General features: G+C 45.0%; 1 protein-coding gene across 4 annotated transcripts in view; it reads left to right on the forward strand.

Moving 5' to 3' along the window:
* Nucleotides 1-13,780, forward strand: part of FBXW8 (F-box and WD repeat domain containing 8) — a 118,822-nt gene that overhangs the window by 87,667 nt on the left and 17,375 nt on the right. For all 4 annotated transcript variants that reach the window (XM_003778132.5, XM_024257528.3, XM_054527661.2 and 1 more), the window contains one exon: nucleotides 12,100-12,227. In XM_003778132.5, the coding sequence (XP_003778180.3) occupies nucleotides 12,100-12,227 (128 nt within the window). The remainder of the gene's footprint in view (nucleotides 1-12,099; nucleotides 12,228-13,780) is intronic.

The following is a 13,780-nucleotide window of genomic DNA, read 5'->3' on the forward strand; positions in this document are numbered from 1 at the left end:
CAATAAGCTAATGTGAATGCTGTCACTTCATATGAAACCCTTCAAGATGCGAAGCCTCATTGGAGAGGGCTGGCACCAAGTCTTAAATGTCTTTTGTCTTTATTCACACTTGCCTAGTTCTTGTATGCCAATAACATCTGTACCATTTTCTAATTTTTAAAGGAATTATTCAGTCTTCTTGAGACTCTGACCAAGTTTACAGAACCATTTAGATTGAAGAATATGATGTTCATTGCCTTTCTTCTCTTTTGGCTTTGAAATTAAGCTTAGAATGTTATTTAGAGCCTGGTTTTTCTTCCCTGATGATTTATGTGGAATTGCCTTCCTGGTTTACCATCCTATACCATGGAAGAGAATGAACTTAGCGCTAACTCTGTTTATTTCACCTTCACAGATGGGTATGGCTTTGGTTTGTTTGTGCCAGATGAGCCTGGGAGTAAATACTGCCCAGGCATTGTTAGTGTTAAAAATCAGCTCGTTCTCCAGTTCATGGGGAGATAAGGGAGCCCTATTGGAAATGTTTGCCTTTGTTCCAGAGGTGAAAACACTAGTGCTGCAGAAAAGGCTGTGTGCTTCCCCTGCGTGTCCAGACAGTTGAGACTGATGTTGGTTTGGGGCAGAGTAGGAGCAAGAGGGCACTCAGCAAATGGCCTATGTGAGTTGAATTTCTGAATATTTCAAATATTTTACTGTTTTCAAAATACATATCGCAGTTTAGACTCACAAAATATTACCAAGTAGAGAACTTTCACTTTTTATTCAGCACATAGATGACTATGATTTATTAATTTCCTCCACACTTCAGTCTTCTATAAGGCAGTGTGTTAGAGAGTGGGTTTGTAATTAACTTATCAATTATTGAGGTGCAGATGAATCCTTCTAATGGACGCAAAGTTACTCTTTAAAGCATTCCCTTGGTGTGTTATTGATTTACAGGGTAAATCCCCTTTGTAGAGAGCAAAGGAAAACTCCTGCTCAGCCCACATCTAAGCGGTCGCATCCCAAACTAAGGGACTCAGGAGGAGCCATGAGGCTGAAGGTGCATTAAAACGAGGAAGTGGGCTGTGTCCAGGGAGCCGCTCTGCTGGACTTGGCTTCCAGCCTTAGGTTGCCTCTGCTGCAGGAGAACTGTGCCAGAGACGTGGGATGACCGACTGGTCCCAAACTGAATTCCTCATCCAGATTTCTTTGGGTCTTTGCAGGGTTAGGCCATCTGGCCCAGGTGGCTTCTTTGCACTCTGCTGTTTCCTTGGGTCATGAACTCTTACTGTGATCTCATGATGACAGTTTTAAAAGTATGTTGAAAATGACATGAAAATAATCCCTCCCCGAGCGCATTTCCCCTTCCTGCCTCGCCCCTGCCCTTTCCCCACCTTTATACTCTTGTGGCACCCATCTGCCTGTCAGTGCCCCTCCTCACGGTCCACTTCAGGTTTTCTCAGAGCAATGGCTGCATGGCAAGGAGCATGGTTAAGGCCCCGGTGCCCATCTTCAGCCTGGCCTTCTAGACTGTGGGGAGTCGGGCCCCATCTTAGCTTCCAGCTCTCTAGTCCTGTGCTTCCAGAATGAGCCCCTTGCTCCAGCCAGGCCTCCAGCCAGGCCAGCGCCATCCTCAATGTGCCACATTCATTCCTGACGGGGGACTGGCACTAGCATCCCCTCTTCCTCTCCTGTCTCGCCATGTCCTTTTGAAAAAGAGTCCTACTTACCAGAAGCAGCCTTATAAACTATCTGCCTCTCATTGAGCATCAGAGCTCTGGCCCTGAGCTTGTACAGAACACGGGGTCTGCATCTCATATTTTCTTTTTTTTTTTTCTTGAGATGGAGTCTCACTGTCTCCCAGGCTGGAGTGCAGTGGCACGATCTCGGCTCACTGCAAGCTCCGCCTCCCAGGTTCACGCCATTCTCCTGCCTCAGCCTCCCGAGTAGCTGGGACTACAGGCACCCGCCACCACGCCTGGGTTTTTGTATTTTTAGCAGAGATGTGGTTTCACCGTGTTAGCCAGGATGGTCTCGATCTCCTGACCTCATGATCCACCCACCTCGGCCTCCCAAAGTGCTGGGATTACAGGCGTGAGCCACTGCACCCAGCCTGCATCTCATATTTTCATACTGGCACCGCACAGCACTATTGCCTCCCCAGATTGGCAGCAATTTGGAAGCAGGAAGTAAGCATTGATAGCTGAGTGATACTTACCACTGTCATGGCTGAAGTTCTTCGTTAGCCTGAAAGGCAGTATAGGTAGAGCACAGGGGTTCTCACATGCCAGCATGCATCAGAATCTACAGGAGACCTGATGAAAACACCGAGCACTGGCCCCACCCCCAGAGCTTCTGACTCAGTGGGTTGAGGGTGGGGCCTGAGAATTTGCATGTCTAACAAGTGCCCAGTGCAGCGGAGGCTGCTAGTCCTGGGACTATACTTTGAGCACCCTGGGGTAGAGGTTTAAAGAGCATGAGCTTTGAGCCCACCCACCCAGGTTTGAATCCTGGTGCCACAACTTCCTAACTGGGCAAGAGGTTTGAGCTCTTTAGGGCCCCATATTCTCCTGTGTAAAGGGAGTAAAATCATGGTACCTACCTTACAGCACTGTGGAGGTCAGGTGACATAACGCATCATAGCAGTGTTTTGCATGTAAGAGAATATTATAAATATTAGCTGTTATTAATAACTATTTTGGCAGGACAGGAAAGACATTGTGTGATATGGTCATAAAGTGGCGTAGGAATGACACGAGCTGGGCTCCACCTAGTGCCACCTCAGCTCCTTTTGTTGCCCAGGTAATTTGGGGCAAGCTGCTTAAAATTATTTAAGCCTCAGTTTCTTGATGCACAAAATGTAGGCAGTAGTATTTGTCTTCTCTCCCTCTTGGTGGTTGTGAGATTCAAATGGAAGGATATTCCGAAGGGATTTGTGTGAAAGGCATGTCCTGGGTATTACGAAGAGCTCATATGTGTAGTGTTCGTTTCTGTGCAAAATGCTACTAAGCACATGTCTCTGCCAATACCTCATGCACCATGTACAGTGAGCAGAGGCCGTTATGCCTTAGGGAGCTGGGGGGAGCCCCTGGGTGGACCTGCTGCCCTCCAGCAAACGCCCTGATTATTCACTGTGGCTGCCCAGTCTCCCCCTGGGGCTATTTGTTTCAGTGATCTGATTTTAGCTGCCTGCCTGCCCTCTTCTAGAAGCTTTTGTCCAGTCTCACTTCGGGCCAAACTAGAAGTTGCCAGGCTAGTCAAAAGAAAATTGATAACCAAGCTAGTGTAACATACTGAATTTCATGTGCAATGTTCACTAAGTCCTGTCGGCATACAGATACCTGTACATTATGAGCATCTCATGGTAACCTTTTCATTTTCAAAATAGTATGCAAGTTGCCTTTAATTTTAAAGAGTTCACTTCATAGTTTGCAGCCTCAGTTTTCACTCGGTAAGATAGATACAATAACCTTCTCTTGGTGATTCTTTCCGTGTGGTCAGTGTTCATGGCATTTTGACACTGCCCATGCTCTCTGTGGGGATGAGGCCTGTTGGGAGCATGAAGGAGGGTGTAAGGATTTTCAGCTCCCAGTCTTACATTTGCACGATGGTTATCATCTCTTCACTGGACTCACTGCTCTGACATGAATATTCCCTGTTCGTGTTATGTGAGCATTAACTAGGTCTTCGTGATCACATTTCTTACCCTTACACCAGCACTGAGACAAAAATGATCCCAAAGCAAAGAGAGAGCCGTATTCCGCTCACTCCACAAAGTAGGCCTGGCCTTCCTTTATTATTCCCAGCACCTACGGACGTGCTGAGAGAGCGAGATTGGCCGGTTTGGATGGTTTTTGCCTGGATTTGTACCCAAGTGTACTCTTGCTCTGTGGGTTCCTTTCAGGCTTAGGTCACAATAGGTGTTGGTTTGGCCTCACTCCGGTCCTTTGTAGACATCTGCCCACATCACAAAGCCCCCACGTTTGGCACAGCCCGCAGCAGTTGGCACTGCCTCCCCGGGAAGAGTCCAGTCCTGGAACAGCGGGGGTTGCAGGTGCACTGGCACGTGGTGGTGGGGAGCGCACACAGGCCTTGCCTACCCAGCGCCTGGCGACGCTCAGCAACACCGTCCCATCCCTGAAATATCTTGGCCTTGTGGGCTTGTCACTCCAATTAAAACTTAAACATGAAAGCCGCTCAGGCTGCTTCTCCCTTTGTGCTGAATTTGAGCATGGACGGTGCCAGAAGCATGTCATGGAGACTGTTAAGGGGTGCCATGTTGCAGGGAACGTCGAGGGTGTCAGGGATCCATTTCTTCAAGATTTGCATCTTGCCGGTTGCTTCTGCGAAGTGCACCTGAAAGGCAAGCTTCTGTTTGCCAACAGAAAGTCACCTTTGGGATGGTGGTGAAAGTCATTTTCCACATGTTCACAGATACGGCCGTGTTACCAAGCCTCACGCTATGACTTATCTCTGGCAAGGACTTACAAAATAGTCTCTCTGGCTGATTGTCAAAAATTACATCATATTGGAGTAAACTGCTTTTAAATCAGACATCCATTATTCATGTATATTAACTGCTTTTTTATTTTTTTATTGGCTGTTTTGTGTATGATTTACTCTTTGGTCACTGGCTCCTCCTCTCTCCCCAGTTGTCTTTCTCATCCCTGTTTTTTTAAAGCCTTAGCTCATCTGTGAATTTATAGAGACTGTTCACCTAGCTTTGTGCATGAATATTGATATGCACACCTTGCATTTTTGTAGTTCAATTCCACGTTTCCGTGGATCTTACTTTTGTTGGGTCAGAATAGCAATGTGGGTCGTTTACATGAGTAAATTCTACCATGAAGATGTATAGGACTTTTTCTTTTGTATCTTTTGTTTTTGAAAAAGGAGCATCACTAGTCTTGTACGTGAAGATCTGTACTGAATAAAAGCGTACCTGTCACTTAGCAAACAGCTGTATACATTGCAGTTGGTGGACAGCAAATCGACTTTGTGTGTTCATTTGTATGCGTGAAGCCTGTCTTTACTGTAAGGCCAGCATAGCAGTCGCCTGTAAAGGGTAGATACACGCAGACATGTGCAGTGTGTATTCATCTGCTCATTCTTTCATCAACTGTATACTGAGCCCCTCCTATGTGCCAAACACTCCACAGGTATCCAAAGGAGCTTCTGTTCCTTCCGGACAGTGCGGGGGGCGCACCCTGGGCATCTGGCATCTTCATGGTTATGGTACTTTTTCCTGATTCATGGCATTTGACTGGTTGGAATAAAGACTAGGTACAGATTATTCTATGTATTTAACCCCCAAATCAGCATTGTTGTTTTTGCAGACAGCATCTGGATTCTTTTATGCTCATTATTTGAATCTTTGTTGACTATTTCTTCCAGCACCTCAGACCCTTTTTCTGGAATGATTTTCTGTCTCCCAAAAGTGCATTCTTTAGAAGTTTCTTTCATAAGGACTTGGTCACAAGTGTTTTCTGTGTTTCTTTCTTACAGCACCTTCATTTCATCCTTATCCTTGAAAGGTAGTTTTGCTAGTCTTTTACAGCTCTAGCTTGACAGTTATTTTCGCTCAGCCTTTGAGGATATGACTGGTTATGCCTTCCACTGACACTACTGACGAGATGGCTGTCAGTCTGTCATTCTCTTTTAGGACTTTCTCTCCTTTTGACTGCTTTTAAGATCTTCTCCTTGTCTTTAATTTTCTGTGGTTTCATGCCAATGTCTCTTTGTGTGTCTGGGATTTCTTGTGTGTCCCTCCTTTCAGTTGTAGAGAATTCTCGGCCCTTATCTTACTGGAAATGTATCGCGATGCTCTGCGTGGAGCTCAGGAGAGGTGTGCATGAAGGCAGCTTCTCCCCTCCTCCGTGCTGCTCACTGCCCATTCAGATTTCCCATCTGTCTGTCTGTTGCATTCCGCCTAATTCCTCAACTCGGTATTCCAGTCCACAGTTTCTCTCTCGGACTTCTTATTTCTTGCTTATCTCATCCATTGACTTTTTAATTTCTAGAAATTCTCTGCTTTATTTTTCAAATCTGCTTAATCCGATTTCCTACTTTTTATCCTCTCCCTCTTTTATCTGTAAACATTTTCAGCATGCTTATTTTGTATTCTTTATTTGATCTTGCCTGGAAGTCTAATTCTCCTTGTTTTTCTGTCTCACATATGATAAATCACTTCTTGCTGTATTTGGATTTTTTTAATTGTGAGCTAATACTCAGTTGATCTTGATTTGTAGGTTTCTTAAAGGGGCCTGAGTTGAAATTGTTTCCCTCCTGAGAAGATTCTGCCGAGGTACTGGGAGGTGTTACCAACCCGAAAATACTTTATTAGGCTTGGATTCTTTTAGCCTTACAGGTGGTGTAAACTCAAACCCAGAACTTGTGTGGGGGCAGATATGTGACTGCAGACTGTTTTCCACCCTGAACTGAACCTGAGGCAGACACGTTTCTGGGTAAGCTCTCTGCACCAATAGATACTTTCCCCATCTTGCTCGCTTTTTTACTGAATGTATGTAGCCCTGCAGGGACCCAACTGTAGGTTCTACTTCATGCTGGGCAGATGCTTGGTCTCCTGTTTCCCCAGCTCTCCAGGCTCCTGACACTGGAGGGAGGGCCCAAACTAGCCCCTGGCTTGAATGCTGTCTTACCTTCCTGGGTTTCGTGCTCTCTTCATCTGGGTTTCGTGCTCTCTCCATTTTGGGCTCCTGTGAATTTCTCTGATTGCTTATTAAACAGAAGGTCTGAAGGACTGTTTGATAATAGGCTGAGTCTTATCCAGCATGGTCACTGTTTGTAAATGGCAAGGTTTTCCAGACATTCTTGTCTGCCATGTTGTCAGAGGTGAGACTGTCGGACTGGATGTAGTTGGGGCACTCTGGCATCTGGATAGTATGAAGAGATCTCTGTGGAACCATCTTCTATTTTGGGTAGGATGGAGCAGTTCCTTTGTCCATACCAGCAGCAAGATCCAGGAGTGGAGGAAGGTGTTAAGCACTAAAAGCAACATCTGAATATCTTTGGGGTCTGAGACTATAGGAAGCTCTGGATTTGCCTGGCATTGTGTACCAATCAGTGAGCCTCCAAACACAAATGCAGGCACTTAGTGAGATGCAGGAATGTGTAACTGACACTGTACCTGGCATGTGCTGCCCTTTAATAATTGCCACATGAATGAACGAATGATAGGATCTCTGCCCCCAGGAACCTTAGAGTTAGGAACCTTAGAGTTGAAGCCTAGGAGAATGTTACAACGTGTAGTGTGATGCAGTGTGGTGCTTGGTAATAGTGCTGCAGAGCCTCCCCTGACCTGCTGGAGTCACCGCCTCCTCCCCTCCAGTATCTGAGAACCACAGATCTGGGGAAGAGCCGGAGGAAGATAAGACACAGATGAGGGTGACCTTGTCGAAACACCACATGACACGTGCAGACAGCAAGGACTGTCAGCATTGACCAGGGGAATGGCCACTGTGTGCCGAGAACATCATGGAGAAGAGAGCACAAAGGCAGCTGGAGTGGACGGAAAAGAAGAGAGCAGGCGGTTTAACTGCCTCACTGCCCAGCATCTGGCTTCTGATCACAACTTCCCCGTTCAGAAGAGCCAAGAGTCACATATGTGATGTAGGTTACTAGGGATCAGAAAAGAAAGTGGGTAGAAGGTGTCATCTCCAGGAAGTGTAGTCACATCTTCCTCTCGTGCCTCTTCTCTTATATTCCACTCAGCCCAGCACAGCACCTCCTAACCTTTGGCTCTCTTTGCCACTGCCCTTTTTTAAATGGCGGCCAACAAATAATCTTCAATTGAAAAAGCTTTTAAAATGCTATTGTCTTGTAAGGAAGCCTTCCGACTCCTCCTGAGCTCTCTGGACAGACAGTGCTGGGCTTCTGGGGAGCTGAGCCAGCTGCTGGGGTGGTTGATGGTGGTTTCATGCCTGTAGCAGGTATTTGAGTATGAAGACTCAGTATTTCGGTAAAATTAAAACACAGAGTTCCTTTCCTCATTCATCAGTATAGGACCAAAATTCTGAGAGGGTAAGGCTCTATCATCTCTTCATAGGGATTTCAGTATGCAACTGGTTCATGATTAATTATGAGGGTGATAGCCCCCACTTTAAGAAAAGCTTGCAGTGTTAATCCATTTCTTACTGGGTGAAGGAAGAGTTGGTCTGCCTTGAGCTCACCCCGCCTCCCACCCCACCTCCCGCCCCCACAGGGACAAGAGCCATCTCTCAGCTTTTTCCTTCACAGTTTGCCTGGAAAGCTAGTCCAGGTCACACCTGGATGCTGCGGGGCCCACCTGCCCACGGCAGTGGCTGATGCCTCCCAGTTGTTGGGCCTGTAGCTGGTGTCTCCTTCCTGACTCTGGACCACCGCCCCTGCTGCTTAAGACACCAGCTGCCAGGACATGGCTAGAAGATGATCGGTGGGTCTCCTCAGAGAGGCAGGCCCCGTCTATGGAGGAGCAGGACAGCTGGCAGTCAGGCCCCAGCTGGGGAAGAGGCGGGCTCTGTCAGCTGGCAGCAGGCTGGGACTTCTGCACGTCACCCAGCATCCCTGCACGTTCATTCCAGTGCCTAGAAGATGATTGATAAATATCTGTTGGCCAGCTCTTGAATGAATCACAGCATTATTTTATCTAAAAATTATAAACAATCCATATGGAATTGTGTATCCACAGAGAAATTCTACACAACCATTAAAAAGAACAAGATCTATCTATAGGTATTGACACGTAGGGAAAAGGAGTTGTGAAATAATCCCATTTAGAGAAAAAATGTGTATACACACAGAGACAGATGTGCAGAAGAAAAGTCTAGAAGTATATATATCAAACTGTTAAAAGTGCTGATTTCTGAGAGATGAATATACAGAGGGCTACCACTTTCTTTATAGAATTCTATTATGTTAGAATTTGTTGTAAGATGTATCATATTTGAAATCAGAAAAAGATTTTTAGAAATAGATTTCAGATACATCAGAATCATTGACAAAATTGCAAGTTAAGATTCTAAGACTAGGATTTATGGAAATACTTTAAGATCTCTAAGAAAAAAAACAGATGAATAGAGAACTTTCTGCTAGAGTTCTTTTTAAAGATAGTGCTTGCTTTTCCCCTGTTGCCTTCTAGGTCTACCTGGAAGCCAAAAAGGAGGAAAACTTCTTCTCTGTGTCATGCACTTCCTATTGTTACCATTGTAAAACACACAACCAGCCTCAACATGGTTTAGCTGTTTTAGCTAATTCTTACAGAAACATCTAATGCCTGCAAAAATTTGCTCTGTAATTACTGTTCAAGTTTTTCTCTAATATATATACCTGGTACTTAAAAGGAACCATCCTCAACATCATCTTTGGCAGCCGCATTAGTGCAGAATATTTTCTCCAGGATTTGAGCTGGGGTAGGTTTTTCCAGCATATCTGTACACCTCTGAGAATGAGTCAAGTGGCCATGGGTTGAGACTCACCCAGCTAGGGCAATAAAGAGAAAAATTAGTCTAATGCATGGTCTTAACAAGAGGGAGAGTGTGAGCATGAATAATTAATCTCACTAGTCTATGGCAATCAGATAAAATGAAGTCCCATTTGCTCAACCTTATTAAAAGAGAGAGAGCGTGTGGGAGGGAGAGAGAAATGGTAAAGGTCGTTAAGGGACTTGTAACATGGAAAGAACTGCCTTTGAGATGGGTAATGTGTTTTCTAATCTCTGTGGTCTTTAACTAAACGTCATGGTAAAGGTGCTCTTCAGATAGTTCTGATTCGTTGAATTATTAAACATTTTAGAAAATACTGGACTCTGGACTACTAACTTAGATGTCTTTATGATGAATTTGCAGAGTCTTTTTGGAAAGGGATTACATCTCACTATATCACTAAGAAATAATTTATCCACTTGTCAAAAAAGAACAACTGGAAGACATAAAGACACATGAACCTACTCAGTATCAGATTTCAGTTCTTACATTTACCATCAACATTTTACTGACTTAAAGGCCTTACCTTCCTGCTACAGAAGTTGAAGTATTTTAAAAACAAGAGAATATTGAGTCCAAATTTTTGAACACTCTATAATGATAAGTAGATGCAGAATACTACTTTTATAATAGAACGTGAGGTTGCTCTTTTTATTTTCTCCCTCCAGGTGCTGATTTTATATAATTTTTAGGTTATTCTCTGAAGATAAGAGATTTGGTTATTTCTATATACTTACTTGGAAGAATAAGTTTACTCTTGATATTTTAAAATTGTTTAAATGTTCTGTGTCAGAAATTTTTCTTTTCAACTGCAATTGTTCTCTGTAGTCTTTATGGATTAAGAGGGCATTTTAAATTTTGAAATTGTCCTTTTTCCTTCCAGATGCTGTTAGCAATAGTTAATATTATAGTGTTGTTTTGACCATTAGAAACTTCCAAAGATTCACTTGTTAGAAATGTGTGTTGACAGGATTGCTTATTTTTAAGGTAGAGAATATTTAATTTATTATTAACTTCTCAATACTAAAGTAAAAATCTGTATCGTGGTAAGTGATAAATGTACAGGCTGACAAGAAGAAACGCACATCACTTCCATGTGTGCGCTGAGAGGAGAAATCTTTCTACAAAATACTACTATTAAAGCCTTTGGCTGAGGCCAGGCGTGGTGGCTCATGCCTGTAATCTCAGCATTTTGGGAGGCTGAGGTGGGAGGATCACTTGAGGTCAGGAGATCCGAGACCAGCCTGGCCAAAATTAGCCAGGTGTGGTGGCGGGCGCCTGTAGTCCCACCTACTCAGGAGGCTGAGGCAGGAGAATCACTTGAACCCGGGAGGCGGAGGTTGCAGTGAGCCAAGATCGCGCCACTGCACTCCAGCCTGGGCAATAGAGTGAGACTCAGTCTCAAAAACAAAAACCTTTGGCTGGGTGCAGTGGCTCATACCTGTAATCCCAGCACCTTGGGAGGCCAAGGCAGGGGGATCGCTTGAGCTCAAAAGTTTGAGACCAGGCTGGGCAACACAGTGAGACCCCTTCTCTACTTAAAAAATTTTTAAAAAAAGAAAGATATCAGCAGGCTGTGGTGTTACACACACATAGCCCCAGCTACTCGGGAGGCTGAGTAGGAGAATTGCCTGAGCCCAGGAATTTGAGGCTACAGTGAGCTATGATGTTGCCACTGCACTCCAGCCTGGATGACAGAGCAAGACCCTGTCCCCCCACCCCCTCAAAAAACCAAAAACGTTTGAGTTCACTAATTTAAAAATATCAACCACATGATCTCTAGGATAGAAAGTATGCTCAGAACTTGGTGTGTTTGTGTGTGTGTTAATGAGGAGCCTTCTGAATGTGAATTTGGGGCAAGGACTGTGTCCTCAGCACCTACGACAGTGACTGACACATAGCAAGCATTTAATGTTCTTTGAATTAAGTTGAATTGAATTAATACTTTTTAAGCAAAAAATGTAAATTTCCCCCCGCTGGAGAGAAGACACAGAGGTGTTCTAATATAACAATGCATTGTCTGGAAATCAGGGGTACCTTCTTATTTACTTTCATACCCTATGGAACACAGCATCCTAACATTAACAAGCAGAGAGTGAAGAGAAAAGTGTTTGGGAGTGAGTTTGTGTTCTGGTTTATAGTTCAGTCCGAAGGAAGCATCCAGTGGCTATGCAAGCTTCATCTTCCTGGTCTTTGTACTATTCTTTCTTTTCCCGCCTGTGACGTAAATTCAGATGAGAACATGCTGGTTCATCTGCAAGCTTCCTGATGCCTTGCGAGCTTTCCCATTCGTTCCAAATCAGAAGCAGTCAGTGGCCCCATGGTTTCCAGACGGCTTTCTCTTTGTTAAGAAATTAGAATACCTGATTTCCCTGCGTTTTCCTTGTGGCCTGAGTGTGCACCTTGGCCTGAGGAATTCGCTGGATTTCCTTCTCTCTTCCTTTGCATTTCTTTTTGGCACTCTAATAGCCATGTCCCTATACTATCAGTAACCTGAAAAAGATCAGGAAATTAAGTGGCAGAACATCTTCACGGGAGCTGAGTGGTAAGGATCATGCCCTCCACGATGGTGAAATGAAAGTATTTGATGTTGGCCTGGTGTATGGAATTGTGGGCCCACACATTTCTCTTCCTCTCTCAGATCTTGGTGTATAGCCTGGAAGCAGGACGCCGCCTCTTGAAGCTGGGTAACGTTCTCCGTGACTTCACGTGTGTCAACCTCAGCGACAGCCCTCCCAACCTCATGGTCAGTGGCAACACGGACGGGAGGTACGTGAGTTGGAAGGGCATTGCCTTGCAGCCCCATGGCTTCTGCCAAGGCCCAGCCCCCACTGCGCTGCTCACACTGCCCGGTTCTCACTCAACAGCTCTGCCCACCTGAGTTCAGCCCCGATCCCATAAACACTCTAGACTCGGAGAACAAAGTCCTGTATTAGGTAATAGTTGGATGTAGCTATGTCTCTGCTTCATTTCTGAAGCACCACGGGAAGGTTTTCTTTTAAGCCATTTGGTGGACGCAGTTGGTAGAAGGTCCAGGGAGACCACTTGGAATATCTTTTGTCCCCTGCTGCAAAATTTGTTTGGCACTTGAAAGCTCACTTTCTAATATTAAAAACAATAACCTAAGGGATGAATCATGTTCAACAAAATAGGGTTTCCTGCCAAATGATGTCAAGAGTGTATTTCAGAACACGGTGGTGTCTCTCTGGTGATGGAGGGAAAGAGAGACTTCATGTGAACAGATTCCAGTTTCTATTTAGCTGATTAGCAGCCTTCCCTTCAACGCACTGGCTTAGGGAGTCGGATTTTCCCGGTACAGGGGCCTGTGCCAGCCCCAGGCGCCCCAGGAACCATCAGCACGAAAGGATTAAAGTGTTTGAAAAGACCCTTTGCGTCCAAATTTTAGGTTTCTCCCCCCTCTTCTTTCCTTGTTTTCTCTTTTCCCTTTTTTTTTTTTTTTTTTTTTTTGGCCAGTTATCTGCTGTGTCTGATCCATGCCCTGAAGAGAGGTAGCATGGCTGAGGGCCAGGGGCTGCTGGCGCCCCCTCCCCTGGGCCCGGCCCTGGGCTGCAGGTGGCGGGCTGCTCGGAGGCGGGTGTCAGATCGTGAGGCGGGTACTCCTCTGTGCCAGATCCCAGGCCTCTGTCCCACCAGTGCAGCAGCTTGCAAAAATAGTTATTCTGTCAAATAATATTTTCAACTCCCGACCTTCACCCCTAGATATCCACCCCCAACTTAGAGCAAGGAAATGATGTGAGTATGCTTTGTTGGGAAGAAAAATAAGGCCTCCTAAAATGGCTGATGTTCCGGTGCTTGAGAACTGAACTCCTCAGTGTGTGTGTGGGGCACGCACTGGGCTAGTTCTCTTTAGAAACTAGGCTTGATAAGGGGCCCCACATGTGGCACGGCAAAAGAATCAAGTCAGTTTGTAGTTTTAATCCCGCATTTTAGTTTTCAGGTTGAGCTATACAGAGGCTCCGAGCTCCTCTCCTGGGATCTCCACACAGGGGCCTGGCAGCTGCTTGTTTTTGAGGAGAGGCGATGTGGAGAGCTCTTTGGGATGGTGGATGATGCTCAGAGTTTGCTTGCAGTGTGAACATTTATATCTTCAGCCACAGTTAGGCTCACCGGAAACCAGAAGGGTGTTGAGGAGAAGAAATCTCTGTTTTCTGCATAATTTCAAAAATATTAAGAAAAAATTCTACAAAGTTCCAAAAAGCAAAACTTGAATTTGCAGCAAGCCAAGTACTATGTTGAATCATAATGAAGTGATGTGTAGGCATTGTATTAGCTATTATAAGTAATCTAGAGATGGTTTTTAT

The sequence above is a fragment of the Pongo abelii genome, chromosome 10 (assembly GCF_028885655.2).
Source record: "Pongo abelii isolate AG06213 chromosome 10, NHGRI_mPonAbe1-v2.0_pri, whole genome shotgun sequence".
In the NCBI taxonomy this organism is placed as follows: domain Eukaryota; kingdom Metazoa; phylum Chordata; class Mammalia; order Primates; family Hominidae; genus Pongo; species Pongo abelii.